At 41.5% G+C, this 25775-nt stretch overlaps 1 protein-coding gene across 1 annotated transcript; it reads left to right on the top strand.

The window, feature by feature from the left end:
* Positions 1-981: 981 nt before the first annotated feature.
* LOC126480842 (putative defense protein) lies at positions 982-10645 on the top strand. Its single transcript, XM_050104190.1, has 6 exons — positions 982-1080; positions 1875-2077; positions 5585-5715; positions 7385-7473; positions 9459-9525; positions 10257-10645. Exons 1-6 carry the CDS (start codon positions 1013-1015, stop codon positions 10290-10292), a joined length of 594 nt encoding a protein of 197 aa, XP_049960147.1. The 5' UTR covers positions 982-1012; the 3' UTR covers positions 10293-10645.
* The last annotated feature ends 15130 nt before the right edge of the window (positions 10646-25775 follow it).

The following is a 25775-nucleotide window of genomic DNA, read 5'->3' as shown; positions in this document are numbered from 1 at the left end:
TGCTAATGACCACTCTGTTTAGCGTCCAGTAATTCCAAATCCATCCATTAATATATTCACCTATCCACGCTACGACCCATGTGTGTCCCTTGTGTTTTCATTACTCTGACACGTTTTTGTTGGGTAAAACGGTGTGAAACTGAACTTGTCAGATGTCGGTTCAATTGACTGTAATGAAGTTTTTTCCCTTCCTGAACCACTGAATTCTGTTACTTTCATACTCATGATTTTCTAGAGATATGCTCTAGCGTGTATATTGTGTTTTCAGGATGCACATAAAGCCAAGCAGCCACTTTCTTTGACAGTGGTTCCTATTCTTACAGTAAACAATCTTCTTTTGTCGTCTCGATTCTCCGTCAGGTACTTTAATCTTTCTTCAGTTATATCATGTAACAGATAACGTTTTTACATAAATTATTAAGGAGCATGTGTTAAAGTCAACACGATGGTGCAGCAATACATCGCATCGCTTACAGGTACAGAGGCGTATCGGAACACACTGAGGTGTATTACAGAAATAGAACAGCTACTGTCATTTACACAATGGGTAAGACGCCAGCTACGAAATGATATGAAGTAAGGAGTAGATACGTAAAAATATTGACTGAATGTAGACAACGTTCCTCCATTTGTATTTCAAAGAGGGCTGAAGTTTCTAGATACGCATTTAGTGAGATTTTGTTAACTTTTTGCGATTGTGCTTTCACCATCATTGTTACATGTTTTGCGTGCTTTTTCTGGCCTATGACGCAGAACAAAGACTATGGGTAGTAATAGTACGTAGACGAAAATCTCTTATGTCATCACTGAGAGATAATCAGGTACCCTGAACCAATTGGTAAATGAGAAAATCCTACTTCTAGATTGTGGTGAGCACGTGCCTCAAGAGTGATGAATACGGATGCCGAGACGTTATCTATGAAACAGTGAATCGGCGTGAAGTATCGGCAATCGAGTTGAGTGGCGTGTGGCGCGGGATGGCCCAGCAGGCTGTATTTAAGGCGGCGCCTATATGACTTGTACTGTATACCGTCTGCACCCTCCGACAAGACGACCAGCTCAAGACTCCCACTCTAGCAGGTCAGTAGCCGAGGCGACTCTACATACATGTAACTCAAACAATGGGGAAGTAAGCAGTTAGCCTACTGCAGTATTCTCTGTGCACATTTTTTTCAAATTTATTTGAAATTTAGCATCTGAAATTTCGTTTATAGCAAGGATATTAATCCACACAATAGAGGTGGGTCTGTGGGGAGTAGTACTTCAGGATAACAATAAGAATAAAAACTATTTTTCGTAAGTTATATGTAGTATCTTCTAACAATAAAATAAAAACACTGTGACCTCACCGTGCCCTATGACATCATCCTGTGAGACATTTTCACACTAGCAAACGGTGTACAGTTGCTGTCGCACTACTGAACGAAGCTTCGGAAATAATTTTTCATTTATGCGTACTGCTGATGTGAGGAAATGAAATGGTTAATGTTTCGATACGTTTAGCTCCTTTTCTTATTTTCTTTTCTTTTATATCTTTCAGGAAAAGCCCATTTCATCATATTCAATTATGTCAGACAATGGTACAAACGGAACATTTCTCTACTCATTAGGCAGGTACACTAACCTCTACACAACCCTGGCACAGTGGCTTTGTAGAACTACACAGACTACCGTTTTTCCAACATAAATAGTGGCTCCTGCATCTGCCTAGTGAATAGGAGACCCAGGTTCAATCCTGACCTTGGTATAAATTTGTCGCTTCAGTCTGCGTATGTGCATCAATATTATATTTGTAAATATTTGGTGTTGCTATAATCAAATACAGAAAGTGGTGTTTTTATTGAGAGTGGAGCCAGTGTGTTGTGTGTGTCCAGGATGCAGTTGTTGGTGTTGTCCTGTGTCGCGCTGCTGGCCCCCCTGGCGGCTGGAGCGCCGCCCTCAGACCGCAACCACGTGCCGCCCATCGCGTGTGAAGACATGGCGCCCATCCACGGGGACAACCAGCCCAGCGAGGAGCCGGCGCCCTACACCATCTCCGTGTCCACCACCGCCGTGACCGCGGGACAGACCGTCACAGGTGAGCGCACCGCAGCTTCGTGTGTCAAGTACGGCGTGCTCATTCTGTGGGCCAGGGGGTGCGGGAAAGACACGTGCTGGCTGTAGTAATTTCTTTCTACATCACATGTTGGACATTGTGGCTGATGTCTGACGATATTGCAAATAAGTCGGTTACTATCACGTATTATTCTATTTTACATAGTTAACCCAACAACACTTCCGTGGAGATTGCTACAAAACCATCGTAAAGTTTACTACTCCACATTTTATTCAAAGGAAGTCATAATTCATATACTGCGCATTAACTAATTGCCATAATTAAATCTCCAATGTTTGTTAAATACCAAATTAGCTAGAGAACGTCCTGTTTTACACACTACTGCAATAGTAAATTTTTACGAGGGTTTCGTAATCTGGGGTTAAGCACTGAAATTAATGAAGGGAATTATTTTACAACAGAAAAAAAAAAAAAAAAAAAAAAAGGCTCTGAGCACTATGGGACTTAACTTCTGAGGTCATCAGTCCCCTAGAACTTAGAACTACTTAAACCTAACTAACCGAAGAACATCACACACATCCATGCCCGAGGCAGGATTCGAACCTGCGACCGTAGCGGTTGCGCGGTTCCAGACTGTAGCGCCTAGAGCCGCTCGGCCACCCCGGCCGTCTTACAACAGCATTTCCCACATGTGTTGAGAAACACCGCTTGCATATGTGAAATGCCATTACTGTTCATTTTTGCCCTCAAAAGCTAACATTCTAGAAGAATGTTCATGAGAAATAACCATGCATACAGTAACTCTTTTCTGTCCTGAATTAATTTAAATTTCTCCTCGGTAGCACAACTTCCATCAGTTATCACAGCCTTGAATCAGTATTTAGTGTAACTAACTTTGTTTTCAGGGTAGCAAGTAAATAATTATATTCGTGTCTCGCTGTCGCTACTGAAATGCCATAACATTGCGATCAACTTCATACACAAGATTGTGGTGAGTTTCTATACATGGATAACGATGGCGATGACTACTATGATGCCGATTTACAATAATCGAATTGTCTTTATAAGTTGCCAATCACCCAATCGTTGTTTTAAACAAGATAGTGACTTATATGCATGATATTATTGGAGATGGTATGCTGTTGTCTTCCTCTGAACTGTGTGCTGATTTGCCCAGTAAATTATACAGAGACATACACTTAGTTTAGCGTGGATTTTAACCCTCATAATAAAATTTTTAGAACTAAGTGTAAAAGAAACTCCATAAACATTCACACACACACACACACACACACACACACACACACACACACACACACACCATTGTACCAGTGTGTAAAAGTAAAATGAGTACACCATCTAACAACTATGCCAACCCGCGCGGAGTGGCCACGTGGTTTAGAGGTGCCATGTCACGGATTGCACGGCCCCTCCCACTGGAGGTTCGAGTCTTCCCTCGGACATCGGTGAGTGTGTTGTTCTTAGCGTCAGGTAATTTAAGTAGTGCGTAAGTTGAGGGACCCATGACATCAACAGTTCGGTCCCTTAGAAATTCATACACATTTGAACATTTCTGAACCATTCCAAAGGAAGAAGAATATTTAGTCATAGCGGTAGCACGGGTAAAATTCAAAGACAGATTTTTTTGCTACTTGTTCAGCTGGAACAGCTAGATGTGTGTAAAATGACAGATCGATAGTTCCAAATTATCAGCAAAATGACTCGCAATACCTACGTTCTTTCCGAGTCAAGATAACAATCATTTCATCTACCAGCTCGTTAGCTGTACCATTCAAACTAATACTTGTGTAGAAAAAATACAACCATACACAGACCATCGACATAACACTATGCATACACTAAGAAGAGTCAAGTAATCGCGGCTTTTTCAGCCACATCATCATCGTAATCATCATAACTGTCCGTTTACTGGCTGAGGATGATGACAGGAACCCTTAAATCCGCATCAATGCCAGAGCTGTCAGTACTCGTTAATATTGGCCCTCTAAATCTTCGACGGCAACAACAAGCAGTAACATTCGAATTGATGAATCTCAAACGGTCCGGAGACTTACCAGTTTATGAAACATTGAACAACTTACCATACAGCCGAGTTAAAATCTACAGAACCAGTCTGGGCAAACAATCTCCAACTCTACCGACAAAGCTATATTCTAAGAGACGAATGGAGAAATTAGTGGATATCCTTTCGTGGTTGTAAGAAGTTTTAGTAAAACAGATTCGATCATCCAACCGCTGGGATCAAACCAACCATGAAAAATATGAAGCTCCGTCAATTATATCAAAGCTGGCCACATAATGACCAACGCAACAATACGCAAGTAGGGGTTACCGACGGTGACCAATGCATCTGAGGAACTTCGGAACAAACACTGGAGCACATTTAGCACAACTGCCCAAAAAGGCCGGCCGGAGTGGCCGTGCGTTTCTAGGCGCTACTGTCTGGAACCGAGCGACCACTACGGTCGCAGGTTCGAATCCGGCCTCGGTCATAGATGTGTGGGATGTCCTTTGGTTAGTTTGGTTTAATTAGTTCTAAGTTCTAGGCGACTGATGACCTCAGAAGTTAAGTCGCATAGTGCTCAGAGCCATTCGAACCATTTGCCCAAAAAGAAAATTCGTGGGTACCCAGAAAAATATCATTGACGCAACAGCTCCAGTAGTTAACTTGAGTCTTTGGATAACCAACTATGATGGAAAATGCATATCTCAAATGGATTTTAGCTACTGCCAGGTCTCCAGCTTCTAGTATTACTTACATGTACAGATATTTAGATATATATGCTTGTATAAGTCATTCCAGTTTATCTTGTATCAGCTTCATTACGCCTAATAAATAAACAACAATCTGCAGTTGGTTGGGTGTGGTATCCACCTTTGTCCAGGTACACTTCTGGCCTCTCCACTTGGTTGTTTCCACTCCTCTTCCTCCCACATCCTGTTTCACTCCTGCGTGCCAGCCTCTACACCTCTCGTCTGTAGTTTTCTTTTCGAGCCATATTTTCGCTATTCTTGTTTGATCCATGTTCTTCAGATGTCGAAACTACTTCATTGAATTTTTTTACGCCTCCACATAGTGGGTGCTCCACTTGTGTTTCTTGACGGTTTTTTACGTTATGGATATCATTTTATTTTGTTACTTATGGAACTACTTTTCTGCAGTCTGGTATCTGCCACTGTCTCTTCTGGTAATCGTACAGGCGTCAAGAGCATAGTTGGTTACTGATAAAAGAATGAGCCTGATGAAGAGTGTTGTAGGATCTTAAGAGGAGTTCTCGGTTTAAATTGCATCATGACTGTTCTCTTCTCAAGGATTGACTTTTACTGATTTTCATCGAGTAAAATATATACAAAATAAGGTGTGTTCCAAACACCAAATGTATTATGTTCGTGAGAATCTCGAAGTTCCGCTTTCATTATATGGCTTCATTAAAATGTGGAGCTATAGATGTACCTTAGCTGACGGAGGGTATCAGTATTTTACTACAAACGCTGATGTTGTTGCAGTGCACTTCTCGGGCAACACGACGTTCAGGGGCGTGTACGTGCAGGCCCGCCAAGGGGACCAGCCGGTGGGGCAGTTCCTCGCCAGCGACGTGGCCGGCGTCGCTCTGGACGACTGCGCGCCCGGCACCAGCGTGAGTACCGGCTCTCAGCTGAGAGCTTCCTTTACTTAAATTTACCCGACTAATACGTTCTGAGCAACTTAATTCACCTCTCGTACGGAAGCTAGCTGTGACATGTGGATACACACACACACACACAGACACACACACACGCACACACACACACTGCTGTCCAGGTTTCGAGAGGGTGCATTTCTGGATAACGTATCGAATATATTGCTTCCCCCTACTTATACCTCCCGAGGAGATCACGAATGTAAAATTAGGGAGATTCGAGAGCGCACGAAGGCTTTCCGGCAGTCGTTCTTCACGCGAACCATACGCGACTGGAACAGGAAAGGGAGGTAATGACAGTGGCACATAAAGTGCCCTCCGCCACACACCGTTGGGTGGCTTGCGGAATGTAAATGTAGATGTAGATGTAGATACACACACACTGCATCCTTTGTCTCTAAAGGGTTTCATCATTGTGGATTTCTGAGTTGACTGGAGTGACGGTAGTGAGGCATTGATGGGTTAAATCACTCAGTGGGACGCCCTCTGGTGCCGAGGAAAGGCAAGTTACATTTTTAGCCTTTCATACACTATTGCTTATTTAATGAGAGATACCAGTGCTACTGTCTCTCTACAAAACAGCATTTATATTAGAGAAAAGCACTCTCTAGCTAATCCTCGATGTCGGTTCCAACTAACTACCGCCATTTCCTGGAGTGGGGACGTATGCAACGGTCTCTATACAGCCGTATGAGACCAATAAGAAAGACGCTTCATTAAGTAAGCAGCAAAGTAAAATGCACGCCGCTGGCGTGGCAGTAAAATCGCAAGGCTCGCAGCTGTCTGGAGGCTGCAATGAGTTAATTATGCTACTGATTCAGATAAAGATTACGTGACGTGTTGGTCCGCCAATGATTTTGTCTTTAAACAATGCCAATGAACATTTATTTTTAATTTCGTATTATGTCCACATATTAAGTAAGACTTAGTCTGATTAGTTCGATACTAATTATGTTTAAAACGATGTTGTCCCTTTTGATTCAGATGACACATTGCAAATCCGTGATTGCAATGACAATGCGACAGCTTATAGTTTGTTTGTAACACTTATTGTTCACATGGTAAGGCAATAGACGATGCAGTATACTTGTGGGTGAGAGAGAGATTAGTGCCGTTATCATCTAATTCAGTCTGAAACAAACTGCAATTTAAAACGAAAAGTAAGTCGATAATCTGTTCACGGTGCAGCAGAACTGCGTGTTTCCTTCTAAAAATACGACCAATGTGCACTGGAAATTACTGACATACCTAGTAAGATAGTAATATTTTTTTAACAGTATGTATTCGACATGTATACCATCTGTGCTTCAGAAACGAGAATAATTGATCTTCAGTATTTTGAGCTTTCTTCCACAAGTTTTAACAGATATGTCTTAGATAATAGCATGCATTTCTTCTGAATTATTTGCAATCAAATATTTCTCAGCAAATCTGTCTGAGACGTAGAATTCTCAATTTGAAGAACGAAGACCATTAATTTAAATCACTATTCCTAATTCAGTTACAAGTGAGAATTTGTAGTCGCTCAGTGAAAAACTGCAGTACGTCAGAAATTTATGTTTGCAGAAACATTTATCAAGTTTTAGGTAATTAGTATGAGTATGCGTAATCCTGTGACTGCTTTCAGAATGCCTTGGAATACGTTTCGAGTGAAGACACTGAGGAACTGGATGTCGAGTGGGTGGCGCCGGATATTAACGACGTCATCGTTTTCAGGTGAGATTTTCAGAACACTACGCAGGGACTAGACTGAACACGCTGCACCCTTAACCAGTGTTTGCGACATGGCTAACTTATTATGCTGAATTTACTGTCTCCCTTCAAAAAAAATTCTGAATATTCTACTTCTTCACCAAATAATAGCAATAATAATAATAATAATAATAATAATAATAATAAGTGTCGTTTGCATAAAATCTGCCTCTTAGTGTTATCTATCACAAATAAGTACAGCTATGTTACATGCCTCCCACACAGATTGGTATGCAAAGTTCCCTCAGCCACACACTGCAAGGTGGTTTGCGGAGTACATACGTATACGTAGTCTAATGGTGCACTGGTTGTGGCTAGTATTGTCCCATCAGAGGAGCAAATAAACAGTTCCTGGAACGCCTGTTAGTACAGAAGCTGGAAGCACCCTCATTCCAGATGTCAAGTTCTTTGTTCCTCACATTTGCCTTCTTTTCTATTTTTATTTTTTTTATTTAATTTTTTTGGTGCGTTGTTACTGCCGTTGCTGCATTCCAGTTCCCAGCCGTCTTTAATGTGAGAGACCTCGTCGAATTTCATCTTTATAAATACTTGTCAAATTCTGGCACAGACCTGGATGTTGGTGCCCTTCTTCTGGTCCGATATCCAAGAGCTTCTTATTGCATTTCTGTGCTTCTTTTAACATAGACCATAGCAGTTACTTATAGTCGACGTATTAAAAAATTTATTACGTCAACGCTGTTTCCCTTGCTACGCTGTCTCTCACACAGTCCCGGCCGGTGTAACATACTACAAGCCGCATTCCGATTCATTTAATGCAAACCATTTTTTCCACTGTAGTTTCCTACTCTTCACAGTAGTCGTAGCAGTGAGCTCCAAGAGACCGATATTTGCCACACTTAATTCTCAGTAAGGGAGTCCTAAATGTCCTTTCCTCCATGCGCCATTCAAAGTCAGTTGTTCATGTCCTTCCTTCCTTTTTCTACCCCGACAATTCACTGTTATTAAGCGTTTACCTTAGTTTTTGGGTAAACTAACAGCACCAGACATGAATTTATAGTCGAGAAAGTGGTAGAAAGTAGAGTACAAAACTGAAAAGAATCCCACTATCCGTCAAGATGAATTTCCCTCTCTTTGCCTTGTGTCAAGACGATGAAAGATTTCGAAGTGTGTCAGATCTAAATGAGTGACCATGATTTAGTTTTCCTACACTACCAGCATTTTTAACGAATTTTGAGATGGATTGCTATTCACATCTTTGGTCAATTCTTTCTCCTAAACTGCTGAAAACCTCCAATGACTATTCTCTAACGTTTGTTTTCTTTATTTTCAAATGTATACAAACTCTTGTTAACTGTGACACTGATTTTCTGTTTTGTTGTTCTTTGAGCCACTTATCTACTGCATAAAATTTCCTTTACATCGTCTGTGGTTTTCATGAAGCCCTTTTATGCAGAAGCCGCAGAAATCTAATGTAATGTATGACATTGTAAGCTTATCAGTTTGCAATAATGAAATGAAATCATGGTACTACCAGTTTGGAGTCATCCTGTTATCACAATGAAGATAAAACTTAAATTTCATTTCATGAACTCTGTCCTATTAGCAGAAAAACACCGATGTACTTACGTTATCAAACTTTTATCATAATCTCGAATCAAGTTATTAGTTCGTTGTTGAATGGAATCCTGTGAAAAGTTTTACAGTTTTATCAGGAATGTTGTATGCACATAATACTTAACATATTGGCGGATATAATATCCTTTTGCTATTTCTGAACGGGTTTAGTACTCAAATTAATGGAAAGTAAATAAGGCTACATTTTTTCACATCGAGATACTCATTGTAAAAGACAAGCATTGATACTGAGTCAGTACAATCTACCGACTGCTTTTCGTGCTCTTGGCGTGTATAGCAAGGCTGACAGCACATCAGCACAGCACAGCATGACTAACGAGCTAGTTTCTAACGCTGTCTCACGTCTATTGCAGAGCGTCTTTCGTGAAGACCTTCCCCGAGTTCTGGGTCGGCGTCGAGTCAGAAACTGTCACGGTCGGGGTAAGTACACCGCTAGTCAACTCTTCCTCAGCCAGTAAGTCAATATTAAGTTACTACAAATTTAAATTGTTTTATTTGGCTATTGACATATCAGTTAGTTATGGAAATGACAACAATAAGTTTACTTATTGAAGGTTAAATGTTGTAGGATGTTAGGCATCTTCATTTTCATTTTCACGATCGACGTTTCGACTCCTCCATTGGGTTATTCTTGAGGATCATTTGGTATTCGCGGTTGCTGGGAAGGTCGACCGTGTAGAAGAAACTGAAGATAACACAGTTATCATCCTATAATCTTTTACATTCAATGATAATTCTTACGAAATCCTGCGGATTAGCACAATGAGTTTACTTTCAGTGTGTTATTGTCGCGTCTTTCACGTCATATCTGAAAACAAAACAAACTCTCGAACTCGTTTTCGTACCGCACGCGAAAATTGAAAATCACCTTCCTCTTTTATTTTGATTTATTTCATGAAAGCTAAATTATCCTTCACAATTAACTAATACATGACTTTCTCAGTTTGTAATCTTCTATTTTTCTTGCTTATGGTAATATAGGTGTAAATAGAAAACTCATCAGCTTGATATTTTCTTTAGTAACTGAGTTTTGTGCTTGCGTAATAACGTGATAAAGGAAAAAAAGTAATACAGTGTAAAAGTAGCGACTATCTTTGGCTTAGCAGTTAATTTCAGTGCAGTGACTTTATTGCTTTTGTGATTCTTTACAGACCGTGAAGAAGGGTTCCAGCATCATTGCTGCATGAAGATCGGAAATACATTATGTCGGTGGCTAGGCCGTGGTGTAAAGCCCCACATAACAAAAATTAAATAAGAATTTGATAATTAGCGCTGCTAATAATAAAGTGATGCAGTACGTAATTGGAACATTTAGACTAATGTTGTGAGACCAGTCCATGTGCTAAGCCTGAAGAAGTTCAACGATAACACAGGGATACGATAAGAAGATTTCTCGCCTCCCACAAGTGGAAAGTACAAGCTAGGTCAGAAAATCTGCTTTGTGTTCTGGTGAACTGAATCAAAGGGTAATGACAAGTCCACGACAGCTGCATCTCGTCACCGACGCTGTACTTGGTGCCTTTTTTAAAGAAAAAATAAAGACAGCTGTATTCTGATACACTTAAGCAAAGTTGTTTCATTGTTTTCGGAACCCATTACCCAACTCCCCACCCCACATGGGACGACAAAAGGTCCATACACCCTTAACTGCATAAAAGGGCAGTGTACTTTTATAGAATAAGTCAGCGGTACAGTCAACATATGATGGAAAGCTATCGATTATAAATCGGTGTAGGCTGCTGAAAACAGACAGCGAAATGACGGCAGAAGGAACTGGTATTTTCTTAACAGTCAAGATATAGCTACTAAGTAACTAGGAGACCAGTCTGTTTTCTCAAGTGGTCAGGGCAAATCTTATTTGCAAAGGAAACTTTCACTTATGCGTTAAGCAGCTTTTACACACAGAAGAGGCGCGAACATAATACTGTCGTCAATTCGTAGATAAATTTGAAAAAGAGCCAGTTATAACAGGACTTATGGATTCACGTTTAATCTGAACCACAGGGGTTTTCTTCTTTGCTCGTAGGGCAGCACACAATACCGCTAATATTTGTCACACATGAGAACTGAGAGGCAGGCGGCAACTCGAATCAAGAGTTTTTTGTTTCGCAGGCAGCGCGTTGCTGGCTGTCATCGGGGCGCGTCTGCCTATATTGCGAATTATGGGGCGAAACCAGTGACAAGTTGAAGCTTTTAGCGCTTTCGCGAAGGCTGCACGGATATCAGATCGTAGAGAACAATGGCTTAGCCACAGCCCTGTGAAACTTCCACAATGAAATTTCCATTTTGCAGTACACTGCGCACTGAAGGGATCAAAGACCTGCGGAGTTTGCAAACCTTGCTGGGAAATGGACGGACAGCAAGAAATCCGGTCTCAGACGGACACGCAGTTTCCATCGGTCAGAAAGATTTCTTTCGAAAAATGTTGCATTATGAATATATATCTGAAAACGTTGTGGTACAAATGTCACAAAAACGCTGTTTGAATGACCACTAACTCAAAACTCGAAGGAAGAACCAACGGTCCACTTAGCTTAACGAGATGGCAAAAGCTGATCGCGATTGTGGCTGACACATAAAGCCCATTGAAGCCATAATAAAGGGCAGTGAATGGTAAATTTTTCTGCCTGATCTCAAAATGATTTTTGCTGTTTAGTGAGCAAAGTCGATCTACGGCCATGGTAGCAGAAAGAGCATAAATGTGTTACAGTACGTCATTTTAGATGAGGAGAATAAAATAATAGGAAAGGTAGTGCCTACGTCTCAAGATAAGAGAAAAATGTGTAGAGTGTACATCATTTACTGACGCCAGCGTCAGACTAATGGAACTCATTAAGCGAATTATTTTCTTCGTAAATGACTTTACAAAGGGCGGTGGGACTTAAGGCACTTGTTGATCTTTCTGTTTCATACACATACCAGCCAGTCTTTTGACTTCTGTCTCTAACTTTTTGACGTTCTGGGGTAACAACTGAAAGCGACATTTGCATGAACAACATTACACATCCCTGTATGTGGTAATGAAGGAATTAGACCGAAGTAATATTTTTGGGTTGTAGTGTTCTCAAACAATTCCGGTCGCACCGGAGGAGAAATCCAAATTGTGTATTTCAAGAACTTCGCTGATGATGAATGTATTATCAACGATAAAAGGCGAACACACGAGAATGCCACCAATCGGGAAGAATGTATTGTTTTTAACTATACTTAAAGCATCGACTGAGAAGTAGATCTTTTCAGCACACATTAATATGGTTGCATATTGTAAAACGTAAGTACATAAAAAATCTGTTTGGAAACTGTTGTGGAGAAGAGAATGCAGGAAAAGCGCGATTTATCATTCGCCACATAGCATCTGATCACAATATGAACAACACTTAAGCCCAACACAGATCTATAAATTCTCTCTCTCTCTCTCTCTCTCTCTATCTCTCTCATACACACACACACACACACACACACACAAACCATTACGAATTCTTAGAGGTAATGTATTTTTAAACAACTTACTAAAAGTTACTTTGACAGGCACTCTGCTTTATACTGATCACCTCATTATATTCAACAGATTCGTGTTGTAGAGTTGATATCTACATGGAGTGCATTCTAGTTTCAAATATTACGAGAGCTATTCAGTGATCTGAGGAATATGACTTAATACGATAGTGAGTAGTGACCAGCATCTTTTCTGTGAATTGAATGTAATTAGGGACTTAACAGCCATTGATTAAGACAATACGTTTTAAAAATATACGAGATAAGGTATAAGGTCCACTTCAGTAAAGGCAGCATACTCAGCAATGTGTTTATCAGATCTTGTCTGCCGAGACAGCTGACTGCTAAGTAACAACAATCGTGTGTGAATGGTCAAATCAGTTTCGGGCTTTACAATTTTCAAACGTATGACACTTCCATTCACAGTTACTGATCTGATGATCTGCAGAAATTCTGTTTTACTTTTTACAACCTAATTAACTATATTAAGAAATATAATGTAGGTACACACTTACTTACACACTAGATCTCTTACAGTAACCTTCGTTGAATAACTTAGTTTAAGATTACTGGCGGTTTTTGGACAAAACGAATGCTGTCTCGCAAACGATCCAATTCTACAGTCTACCAACACATCACGATGTATTGGTAAACCTAGATGAATTAAGTTAAGTCCTGTAGTGCTTTATACTGGAAATTCTTTGACTACAATGAAAATTCATATGGTTGTCGTAACGTATATTACCTTACAGCTTAGCGGACGAGTTGATAATGATCACAGGCTCGAAACTAGCCATCAAGTAAGAAAGAAAATTAATATTGCAGCCTTGGTGGTCTCTGCAATTTACTGCATAATTTGGATAAGGTACATCTGAATCTACATGGTTCAAATGGTTTAAATGGCTCTGAGTACTATGCGACTTAAGTTCTGAGGTCATCAGTCGCCTAGAACGTAGAACTAATTAAACCTGACTAACCTAAGGACATCACACACATCATGCCCGAGGCAGGATTCGAACCTGCGACCGTAGCGGTCGCTCGGCTCCAGCGCCTAGAACTGCACGGCCAAACTACATGAATATCTATACTCTTCAAATCGAATGTGGATTGTAGAGGGTACTTCTCTTCGTAGCATATACAGTTCTCCCTACGCCATTCATGTATGGACTGGAGAAAGTGTGACTTGGTTTTAACTAGTGATCGGATATGTGTCTAGAAAGCGGCTAAGGCCGGCTGACTGGCCTGGGGCTGTAACGACTGTGGGCTTAAAATAATAATAATAATAATAATGATGGCCCTCAACTACTTACCTCCAGACTCAGAGCCGAAATATTAAAAGTTTTGGCTGGTTTCGTTGTTTAGGGGCTGGGATACGTATTTGCCACTTGCCGCATTACGTGCCGTATACTTCTGAGTCTACAGTATACAATATAAATACACACATGAATCGAATGGTCGAAGGTTCCTATCATTCGGCAATTGCGAATTTTGAATGTAACATAGACATATATAAATGAAAGGTTTCAATTAAATAAAATCTGCAGGTACTATTTTTACGACTTTTAATGATGAGTACGATAGCAAAAAAAAATGGTTCAAATGGCTCTGAGCACTATGGGACTTAACATCTGAGGTCATCATTCCCCTAGAACTTAGAACTAATTAAACCTAACCAACCTAAGGACATCACACACATCCATGCCCGAGGCAGGATTCGAACCTGCGACCGTAGCGGTCGCGCGGTTCCAGACTGAATCGCCTAGAACAGCATGACCACTGCGGCCGGGAGTTCGATAGCAGAAGTACCTTTAAGAATGCCATTTATTACTGTAAAACACTTATTGGTGTCGACGGTCCAGCAATTAAATAAAATATAAGATGAATAACAGGGAAACAATAGATTCCTACTTCACGTGATTACTTATAAGCAACAACACAGCTCGCGAGTTATTTACTTCTAAACGGACACTATGTCTTCACTACAGAAGCCACGGAAATCTCACAAGTGCACAAGCCGGCACTACGAAATATTTCTATCTATCAGGACCATGCGCAAACTGCTCAACACACTCCAAGTCTTTCCTGCGACCGTCCGTCGCGCCTCACCGTCTAGCACTCCCCCGTGGCCTGTGCCACCCGATGCTCCTCCCCCACTTCCATAGTCTCTCCATTGACTTCGGTAATCGCCTACCGTAGTAACGAGCGGTGTGATTGGCTAAAGCGCTCCCGCCATATCTCCAACCAATGCACAATCACAAACATAATGAAACGCATACGAAATACTGGATTTACATTTGAATAACTTGAAATTAAATAAATATTCCCATGGTTTTACCATAAACACACTCTACCAAACATTATTAAATACATAAACAAATTAAATGAATATATATCAAAGGAATAGAAACAAAAGTAGCCCAGTAGCCTAATGTCTCTGTGCTCTCTAAAACACAGTAAATATTTGACCGATTTCTTCACGAATAGTATATATTGGATATAAACAAAAACATAATAAATATATTTATATTGATGCTGCTACCGATTTTTCGTATAACTGTGGAGTACTTACGGCCTGACGTGATCAATAGTAATCAGCCACATTGACCTCCAATAACTCATGTATTATTCAAGTTACAAGCCTGTAATTCATACCAATTTAGGTTTATACTAGTAGCTTTCTAGAGAGACGTCGATTGACAAAATCGGATGAACCGTTTAGATTTTGGAAACTCGTTGCTTGGTGTTACTTGTATAATTTACAGTCAGATACTAAACTTTAAACTAATAAAGATATTGAAAATCTGATCATACAATCAGAATCATCGTGCAGATAATGGTAATCTACATGTTTCTTTTTAAGGTATCATGATACCTCTGCCTATTATTAATTTCTACATGAACTGTGAAATGTCTGTCATTATGGTTTCACAAAGTCCTCCATCTTTGGCACTCCCTGCATACAAATCTCCTTCATCGACACAAAGAACAGCCCTTGACACAGCGTCAACATGGAATTCTCAGCGACGTAGTCAGCCTGGACCACGCGCTGGAGCTACCCCTCTTGCTCTGGCTAATGTTCGGCACCACGCAGTTGCTGACGAGCTCCGGTTTGCAGAGCGGCCCATGCGGCCACGCCGACTCCGAACTTAGAATATTTTCAGGGTGTCACAACTCGCCCGTTACCTCACACGACGGCACACTAAGTATGGACGGTAGACAAGAACGAAGGAAACGGACAATGGAGCTCGAACTACAAAAAACAAGTCCACTGAGTAAGAGAGGAATAAAGACGTCACAAAATGAAAACCAAGAAGCGACAGTGTATTGTGGCTAGCTACGCGACTGCGAAGCCACTGAAAGCGGAACCACGGCGTGGCGGAACTTGCAGCACTGCCACACGACCACTAACTGGTCAGTGTTCTAGGCGCGCAGTCCGGAACCGCGGGACTGCTACGGTCGCAGGTTCGAATCCTGCCTCGGGCATGGATGTGTGTGATGTCCTTAGGTTAGTTAGGTTTAAGTAGTTCTAAGTTCTAGGGGACTGATGACCACAGAAGTTAAGTCCCATAGTGCTCAGAGCCATTTGAACCATTTGAACTGGTCAGCGACACAGGTCCGGGGCTGTGGCAGGGCGACACAAGCGCTGTGGCACGGCTATACTCGCGCTCGCAGAGGTAGCAGTGCATGGCGACCGTTATCGAGATCCAGTTTCCAGGGCGGTTTTGGAAATCTCTTTGCCAGTGTATCGGATGAAGATTGGTAATATTAAGAGTGTGTCTGCTCTAACTGGTCCAACCTTGTCTTTGTGATCGCTGCGGGAACAATACCTATGGTTTGTAATATATTTCTGGTTCTTGAAACTTTGTAAATACCTTTCTGCGGGACGTCTTTCTTCAAGCCAGCTCAGGTTTTTTAACATTTCCAGGATGCTCTTTCGTTAGCAAAAAATCCCGTCAAATTATGCTACTTCATATTATATAGGCTCTACTCTCCCTGTTAGTCGTATCTGGTAAGATTAACTCACATTTGATCACTTTTTTAGGACACAAATGTTTCGTAAGCAGACAGACTACATTCTGTTAATATCCTAACAATGAACCAAAATTTGCAGATATTTGTATGAGCTGATTCTTTCAAATCTGGAACATGCGTAGTTTTCATTTAGGTACGTATAAGGAAATTACCAATTGTTACAGCACTTTGAAATTTTTTCAAGATCTGATTGTATGTGCAGCATTATGTTACCATCATTATTACTTACTATGTCAATATGCAATACGAATAGTGACTGTTCAGCACAGTTTCTTGAGACGTGCCTAAAGTAACTTCCACATCTGTCAGTAACTCCCATCCAAGACAAAATGTTGCATCCTAACTCCATTCACAAATTTCATTTGATACGCCACATAAACGGACTTTCATTGCCAAGCATTGCTATCGTATTTGAGACTTGACGATGATATCCTATCTCACCATCTCGACCATTTCGGAATTCTTAAGTTCTTGAATAACGATAGCTGATTAAGATAAGAAATAATGTTGCAACATATTACGTGACCGTGGTATTTTAGTTTAAGATCAAGTAGTGCAAACTGCTTCGTGATTTAAGCAGTGGATCACGATATATTTCAGTTTTGATTAAGAGCGGAATCAGAATTCGATGCAGCACGCGACAGCCGAAAGCATGCATTGCCGCGTGATTGGTCAGCTGAGCGGCCGAGAACGGCAACTCATTATTGCGGGTGTTCGAAGCGAGGGTCACAAAGTAGCTGCCTCGGTAGGCGGAAGTATCTTTTTAATCGGGATTAGTTTGCAGTCGCATAAGCTTCTTAAACTCTTATTAGAGCCACTTGTAGTTTTGCCTGATTGTTGTACCTAATGTACATCAACCAAACTTGACGCCATGGGACCTCAACCAATATTAAAATTTTTGCCACATTAGCTTGTTATTTAATTTATGGTACACCAAACACTCTTCGAGTACTGTCGTGTTAATGCAAAACTTAATCAGGTTTCACATTTGGGAGCGCAGCGTACGGACAGCAACATAATAGGGAACTACATGTAAGGTTAACGGGTCGAGTGTGCATAGTTGGCCTTCGAACACGGACTGTAAGAAGGTAGGAGGTCTGTGTTGTAACACAGTGACACTCCGGTGTTAGTCGTCTGATTACTGTACCAGGGACTTTGTTATTCATTACTCTGAATGATAGACTTTTCCTCTCCGTGTAAGCCGGTATATGAAGGGTCAGGAATAATTAATTTGACAGTTGCCGATTATGGGAGGTCTTATACCGATTAGCATCAAATCCGTAACAGGGAAGAAACAATATGTTCTGTACTGAGCCAAATTGTTTTCGGAAGTCACGAAATATCCATGCATCCGGTTATCTCGATCTATGGCTTTTAGAATGTCATGTGAGAAAAGTGCAACCTGCGTTTCACACGATTGATGTTCTCAGAGTCCATGACGATTAACATGAAGGACTGAAGTATTTCGTACTGCTGAGGGAACTCTCTACATTTCAGCTCGAAATATATGTTAAAACTGTCGACTGGAGCAATTTAGACCACTTCTGCTACATCTCATATAGACGGCAATACCCTCTGCTTTCTTCCAAACACTGCGCCCAGTTTTTTGTTGGACAGCTCTGTGGTATATTGTGAGGAGATAACGCAGCCGCAACTTCCGGCAAATTCCGTACACGTTCTGATTGGGATTCATCGGACCCTGGAGTATTCTTCAGTTTCAACGAATTCAGCTATTTTTCAACGCCACTAAAAGGAATCTCTGCACTACTGATCTTTGCAGTTCCGCGAGAAGTAAACTAGGGTGGAACTCCTGGAGTCTCCTTTGACAAAGAACTTTCAGAGCGGGTTCTTCATTTTTGCTTTTGCTTTGCTACCCTAAATTTCAGTTCCTGTGTTATCTATGAGAGTGTTGGCATTAACTTTGGTGCCAGTTGCAGCCTTTACATACGACCAGAATTTCTTGTGAGAGTACGTAATCGTACTGCGTTCTGCTAATGTAATCATACAAAGACGATGCACTCCTATTTGGGGCTAACACAAGCCCCAAATGGTAATGAATCGCCTTTGTAAGATTTCATTACCAGAACACAGTACGATTGCTTGCTGTGTTCTAGTTTTGGGCTTGCTGCACGTTATGAGGTTACGACGTATGAGCCTTTGTTTCCAAAATGATTGTTGCATCAGTGCAGGACGTCATGCAGGAGTATATAATGTCTTTCATCAAGAAGCAGTTTTCATCTACACTGCATTAAGGTGTGAAATGACTAATCAACCAAAAATTGTCATGGCCTCTCGTGACCCGTTTCTGCTGCCTTTGCTTCAGTTTGTATTTTTCGTAATATTTGAAAGAAGTGTGGTCGCAATTATTGATGCAGTTTACTACGTTTGTGATAACATTTGAAAATAACGACTCAGTGCGTCGAAACTAGTCAAGTGGAAAATTAAAGAGACCTTTGGAGAAAAGAGAATCACTTGCATGAATATCAAGAGCTCAGATGGCAACCCAGTTCTAAGCAAAGAAGGGAAAGCAGAAAGATGGAAGGAGTATATAGAGGGTCTATACAAGGGCGATGTACTTGAGGACAATATTATGGAAATGGAAGAGGATGTAGATGAAGATGAAATGGGAGATATGATACTGCGTGAAGAGTTCGAAAGAGCACTGAAAGACTTGAGTCGAAACAAGGCCATGGGAGTAGACAACATTCCATTAGAACTACTGACGGCCTTGTGAGAACCAGTCCTGACAAAACTCTACCATCTGGTGAGCAAGATGTATGAGACAGGCGAAATACCCTCAGACTTCAAGAAGAATATAATAATCCCAATCCCAAAGAAAGCAGGTATTGACATGTGAAAATTACCGAACTATCAATCTAATAAGTCACGGCTGCAAAATACTAACGCGAATTCTTTACAGACAAATGGAAAAACTAGTAGAAGCCGACCTCGGGGAAGATCAGTTTGGATTCCGTAGAAATGTTGGAACACGTGAGGCAATACTGACTCTACGGCTTATCTTAGAAGCTAGATTAAGGAAAGGCAAACCTGCGTTTCTAGCATTTGTAGACTTAGAGAAAGCTTTTGACAATGTTGACTGGAATACTCTCTTTCAAATTCTGAAGGTGGCAGGGGTAAAATATAGGGAGCGAAAGGCTATTTACAATTTGTATAGAAACCAAATGGCAGTTATCTTAAGAGTTGAGGGGCATGAAAGGGAAGCAGTGGTTGGGAAGGGAGTGAGACAGGGTTGTAGCCTCTCCCCGATGTTATTCGATCTGTGTATTGAGCAGGCAGTGAAGGAAACAAAAGAAAAATTCGGAGTAGGTATTAAGATCCATGGAGAAGAAATAAAAACTTTGAGGTTCGCCGATGACATTGTAATTCTGTCAGAGACAGCAAAGGACTTGGAAGAGCAGTTGAACGGAATGGATGTTGTCTTGAAGGGAGGATATAAGATGAACATCAACAAAAGCAAAACGAGGATAATGGAATGTAGTCGAATTAAGTCGGGTGATGCTGAGGGAATTAGATTAGGAAATGAGACACTTAAAGTAGTGAAGGAGTTTTGCTATTTAGGGAGTAAAATAACTGATGATGGTCGAAGTAGAGAGGATATAAAATGTAGACTGGCAATGGCAAGGAAAGCGTTTCTGAAGAAGAGAAATTTGTTAACATCGAGTATAGATGTAAGTGTCAGGAAGTCAGTTCTGAAAGTATTTGTATGGAGTGTAGCCATGTATGGAAGTGAAACATGGACGATAAATAGTTTAGACAAGAATAGAAGCTTTCGAAATGTGGTGCTACAGAAGAATGCTGAAGATTAGATGGGTAGATCACATAACTAATGAGGAGGTATTGAATAGAATTGGGGAGTAGAAGAGTTTGTGGCACAACTTGACTAGAAGAAGGGATCGGTTGGTAGGACATGTTCTGAGGCATCAAGGGATCACCAATTTGGTACTGGAGGGCAGCGTGGTGGGTAAAAATCGTAGAGGGAGACCAAGAGATGAATACACTAAGCAGATTCAGAAGGATGTAGGTTGCAGTAGGTACTGGGAGATGAAGAAGCTTGCACAGGATGGAGTAGCATGGAGAGCTGCATCAAACCAGTCTCAGGACTGAAGACCACAACAACCGTTTAGAAATTTCATTGTTTTAGTGACTGTGGCTCGACGACCGTTTGTGGCGTCAGACATTTTATATGGCACCTCTGCCTCTTTATCTAGTTGCTCAACAACATAGCCTTTCTACTTTAGTTGGCCTTTGGAATCATATGCGTGTCGAGGTCTTCTTGAGTACACGTTTAAATCCACTAATACTGGTAATTTTGTAGCACTTAACAGGCTATTCTTACCTCAGGGCCATTCGTATTGCGAAGGAGTGTGGTCTGAATCGCCGTCTGACCTTCCTGATCTAATCTTTATGCAGTAACCGGAAATTGCATCACGTGAATGACATACTGGTTTTATCAATACGTCGTCCTTTCAGGAGTAGTCTTTAGTGAATTCCAAAAGAGCTTTCTCTGCGTTATCATTTTAGGAAGGAAGGAAGATTAACGTCTTCTTGTAGCAGAATCTAATAAAAATGTAACTAAATTATAAAAAGTAAATGATAAAGAGATGTTAGTTATATGACTGAGAGTATACGTCTATATACACCCCTGGAAATGAAAAAAAGAACACATTGACACCGGTGTGTCAGACCCACCATACTTGCTCCGGACACTGCGAGAGGGCTGTACAAGCAATGATCACACGCACAGCACAGCGGACACACCAGGAACCGCGGTGTTGGCCGTCGAATGGCGCTAGCTGCGCAGCATTTGTGCACCACCGCCGTCAGTGTCAGCCAGTTTGCCGTGGCATACGGAGCTCCATCGCAGTCTTTAACACTGGTATCATGCCGCGACAGCGTGGACGTGAACCCTATGTGCAGTTGACGGACTTTGAGCGAGGGCGTATAGTGGGCATGCGGGAGGCCGGGTGGACGTACCGCCGAATTGCTCAACACGTGGGGCGTGAGGTCTCCACAGTACATCGATGTTGTCGCCAGTGGTCGGCGGAAGGTGCACGTGCCCGTCGACCTGGGACCGGACCGCAGCGACGCACGGATGCACGCCAAGACCGTAGGATCCTACGCAGTGCCGTAGGGGACCGCACCGCCACTTCCCAGCAAATTAGGCACACTGTTGCTCCTGGGGTATCGGCGAGGACCATTCGCAACCGTCTCCATGAAGCTGGGCTACGGTCCCGCACACCGTTAGGCCGTCTTCCGCTCACGCCCCAACATCGTGCAGCCCACCTCCAGTGGTGTCGCGACAGGCGTGAATGGAGGGACGAATGGAGACGTGTCGTCTTCAGCGATGAGAGTCGCTTCTGCCTTGGTGCCAATGATGGTCGTATGCGTGTTTGGCGCCGTGCAGGTGAGCGCCACAATCAGGACTGCAAACGACCGAGGCACACAGGCCCAACACCCGGCATCATGGTGTGGGGAGCGATCTCCTACACTGGCCGTACACCACTGGTGATCGTCGAGGGGACACTGAATAGTGCACGGTACATCCAAACCGTCATCGAACCCATCGTTCTACCATTCCTAGACCGGCAAGGGAACTTGCTGTTCCAACAGGACAATGCACGTCCGCATGTATCCCGTGCCACCCAACGTGCTCTAGAAGGTGTAAGTCAACTACCCTGGCCAGCAAGATCTCCGGATCTGTCCCCCATTGAGCATGTTTGGGACTGGATGAAGCGTCATCTCACGCGGTCTGCACGTCCAGCACGAACGCTGGTCCAACTGAGGCGCCAGGTGGAAATGGCACGGCAAGCCGTTCCACAGGACTACATCCAGCATCTCTACGATCGTCTCCATGGGAGAATAGCAGCCTGCATTGCTGCGAAAGGTGGATGTACACTGTACTAGTGCCGACATTGTGCATGCTCTGTTGCCTGTGTCTATGTGCCTGTGGTTCTGTCAATGTGATCATGTGATGTATCTGACCCCAGGAATGTGTCAATAAAGTTTCCCCTTCCTGGGACAATGAATTCACGGTGTTCTTATTTCAATTTCCAGGAGGGTATAAATGTGTTGAAATGGAAGTTGTGATATCTTTACATACAGTCCTACAAAAGAACCATTTAGTTCCCAACCCCAGCTTAGCTAAACCGGCTTGCTACTGAGTATTTTTTTAATACAGAGCTGTCCTCTATTGTCGTAAGATTTGATACTGAGGTATGACAGTACTTTGTATCTCTTATTTTGTCTAAGAGGCGATGACGTATGAATTGTTTGTAGTATCTTGAGTAAAAGTTCGGTCACGGTGCAAGGATATGGACTTCATTTCCTTGTCGCAGAATTCTTTTTCTGTAAGGCTGTTTTGGGACACAACTTGAAATACTTTCTGACACGCATTTTTCTCTTCTGTAACTTATTATTTCACTTCACTTCACGGAAGTACATGCTTTTAACATTAACTTCAGAGCAGAACGCACAGTAGCAATTACACTTAATATTAGGTCACATTGCCTCCCGTCTCCATACTGCCCCGCTAACTGACAACTCACGACTGACGGACCGTAACGCCTGCCCGGGCTCAATAACAACCACAACAAGAAGAGCTCAGTCCAGAGACATACTTATTTTATTCAAAGACTACTCGTAACTCGATCTTAATCCTTGGCAGCACCGTACCTCTAGCGTCTTCACTTTCAAGTTAAATATATCGGTATACAGATTATTTAATTTAATTACATTTCATTGAGAAAATAAAAGTAATTAGAAGAAGAATTGCACAGACAATTTGTCCTTCAATTCCAGATAATAATTTTTGTCATTGCGACCTAAAGTCCCAAGTCACTGTCCGTGGCAAGATCATCAGACTCGAAGCACTGGTTCGGATAGATCAAATATAGGGATTTAATTCAACCTTGTCTGTTTCAAAAGATCCACCGAGAGTTCGTCCCAGTGGGTTTTACCTAAACACATAAGCCTAAACGAGGATGACACGACAGGGATTTAAGCTACCCCTCCTCTCGAAAGCGGGGCAAGTGTCCTATGATTACTCCATCTCGCACAGTCAAAGACTTTTGTTTCTGACTGTTGGTTTTGCAATGTTTCTCCTTTCAACAGCTGTTGGAGCAGCTGGTTGAATGTTCCATCAGAGACGTCTAGCTCCATGAATCATGTGTGGAACACAGGATGTAGTGATTGTATAGTTTAATATGACTATTGTAAAGTGTAATATTACTGCTTGGAAGACTAAAATTAATATTTCAGTTCCCTTGGAAATTTAATTAGTTACAAATGATGTACAAATAGGTACAGCATGTCTTGGATGCGCTTAGATTTTCTAACGATTCACCATCACCAGTGGACAGGAAAATGACAACATAGACAGCTATTATAATCATTCATCTACATATATACTCCGCTATCCACCTAGCGGTGTGTGGCGGAGAGCACACTTCGCGCCAAAGGCATATACTCCCCCCCCCCCCCCCTCCCCCCTCTGTTCCACTCACGGATTCCGCGAGGGAAAAACGACTGACTGTCTGAACGCCTCAATACGAGTTCTAATTTCCGTTATCTTTGAATGGTGATCATTGCGCGATTTGAAAGTTGGTGGTAATAATATATGCTCTACATCCTCGGCAAAGATCGTATTTTGGAATTTAGTGAGCAGCCCCTTCCGTTTAGCGCGTTGTCTATCTTCAAGTGTGTCCCACTTCAAACTTTGTAACGCTCTCGCGATGGCTAAATGTACCAGTCACTAATCTTGCCGCTCTTCTTTGGATCTTCTCAATTTCTTGAATGATACTCAACTGGTAAGGGTCCCTTACATATACATGTATGCGCTGGTATGTGCTGCTGGCTAAAATTTCAATAAACTGCTTTCAACTGAGACTGTGACTGAGAATTACATATGTGGATGTTTGACCTGTGTATATACCAGATAAATACCATCCACGTACCACCTACAGATTCTAAGCTACAATTCGATTCTGTCGTTGGAAAGAAGTGTTTTGTTTTTAAAATAACTACCACTATGTGCATGTGCACTGCCTGTGTGCGAGAGGCTACACTCTGCTCTACATTAAATGTGCTGTCGGAGTCCCCGACCTGAGAAGGTATCAAGGAGCGTGAAAGAACTTTTATAATAATATGTAGGGGTTCTCATTGTCATTCCGAAGTCATAGGAACAGCCAATTTCATATTTGCTGAATGAGTTTACTGCTACAGAATAAAATAACGATATATTAGAACACTTAACCAAATTATAATGTAGGAATTACATAAAGAGAAGTGATGGTGATAATAAGCATGTCGCATTTTCAAAATCAGGAACATGGAGGTTGGGGATGCAATAAGGAAATAGGATTTCAAAATAAGGAAGTTGGATGTTGAATACACAAATGCTATATACTGAAGACTGTAGCTTTAATAGAACAATTCTTAGTGGGAAGAATATGAGGAAAAATGGTACCATACAGAAATACTGTAAGATCGGTTTTTAGCATAGATTCCTCATTACAAATATTATGAAACACCTATTTGCTTAAAAAAGGATTGCAACATTGTATCAGCATATGGTGGACTGCACACAATACATCAGTGCTGCTCAACCTTTTAGCTTACGTTGGCCAATTCGGAAGAAGGCAAATGTTTTAGACCATATATAATATATGTAACACTAACAATAACTGCTGAAAAAAAGGAAGAGAAAGGATGGTCAGAGGTACATAATTAACACATGTAAGTAATCTAGAATACCTAATTTTCGTTCAAAGAATGCAAGATAGAATTAATTTGATATTATATATATATATATAAATGTGAGAATTGATTAATGTTTGAGGCATCATCGAAATTACGGATAGTGACTGACCTTCACTTGTAATCCCTCATTTTCAGTCATATATCAAACACATTGGAACTAAAGCAGCGTTATCTACTGTTAGTTCACAATTGTTGCCAGTACTTTAACACTGTGGCTTCTGACATCTACCAGCAAATACCAACCACAGATGGGCGCCAAGCTGTTGCAGCCAGAGGGTACAGTACAACCAAGTTATGAAGAACTTTCTTTACTGTGAGAACACTTTCAGTGATCAGAACTACCGTGAATAAGGCTCTTTATCACA

The sequence above is a fragment of the Schistocerca serialis genome, chromosome 5 (genome assembly GCF_023864345.2).
Source record: "Schistocerca serialis cubense isolate TAMUIC-IGC-003099 chromosome 5, iqSchSeri2.2, whole genome shotgun sequence".
Classification (NCBI taxonomy): domain Eukaryota; kingdom Metazoa; phylum Arthropoda; class Insecta; order Orthoptera; family Acrididae; genus Schistocerca; species Schistocerca serialis.
Note: the sequence above shows the minus strand (reverse complement) of the source record. Positions and strands in the feature narration are given on the sequence as shown.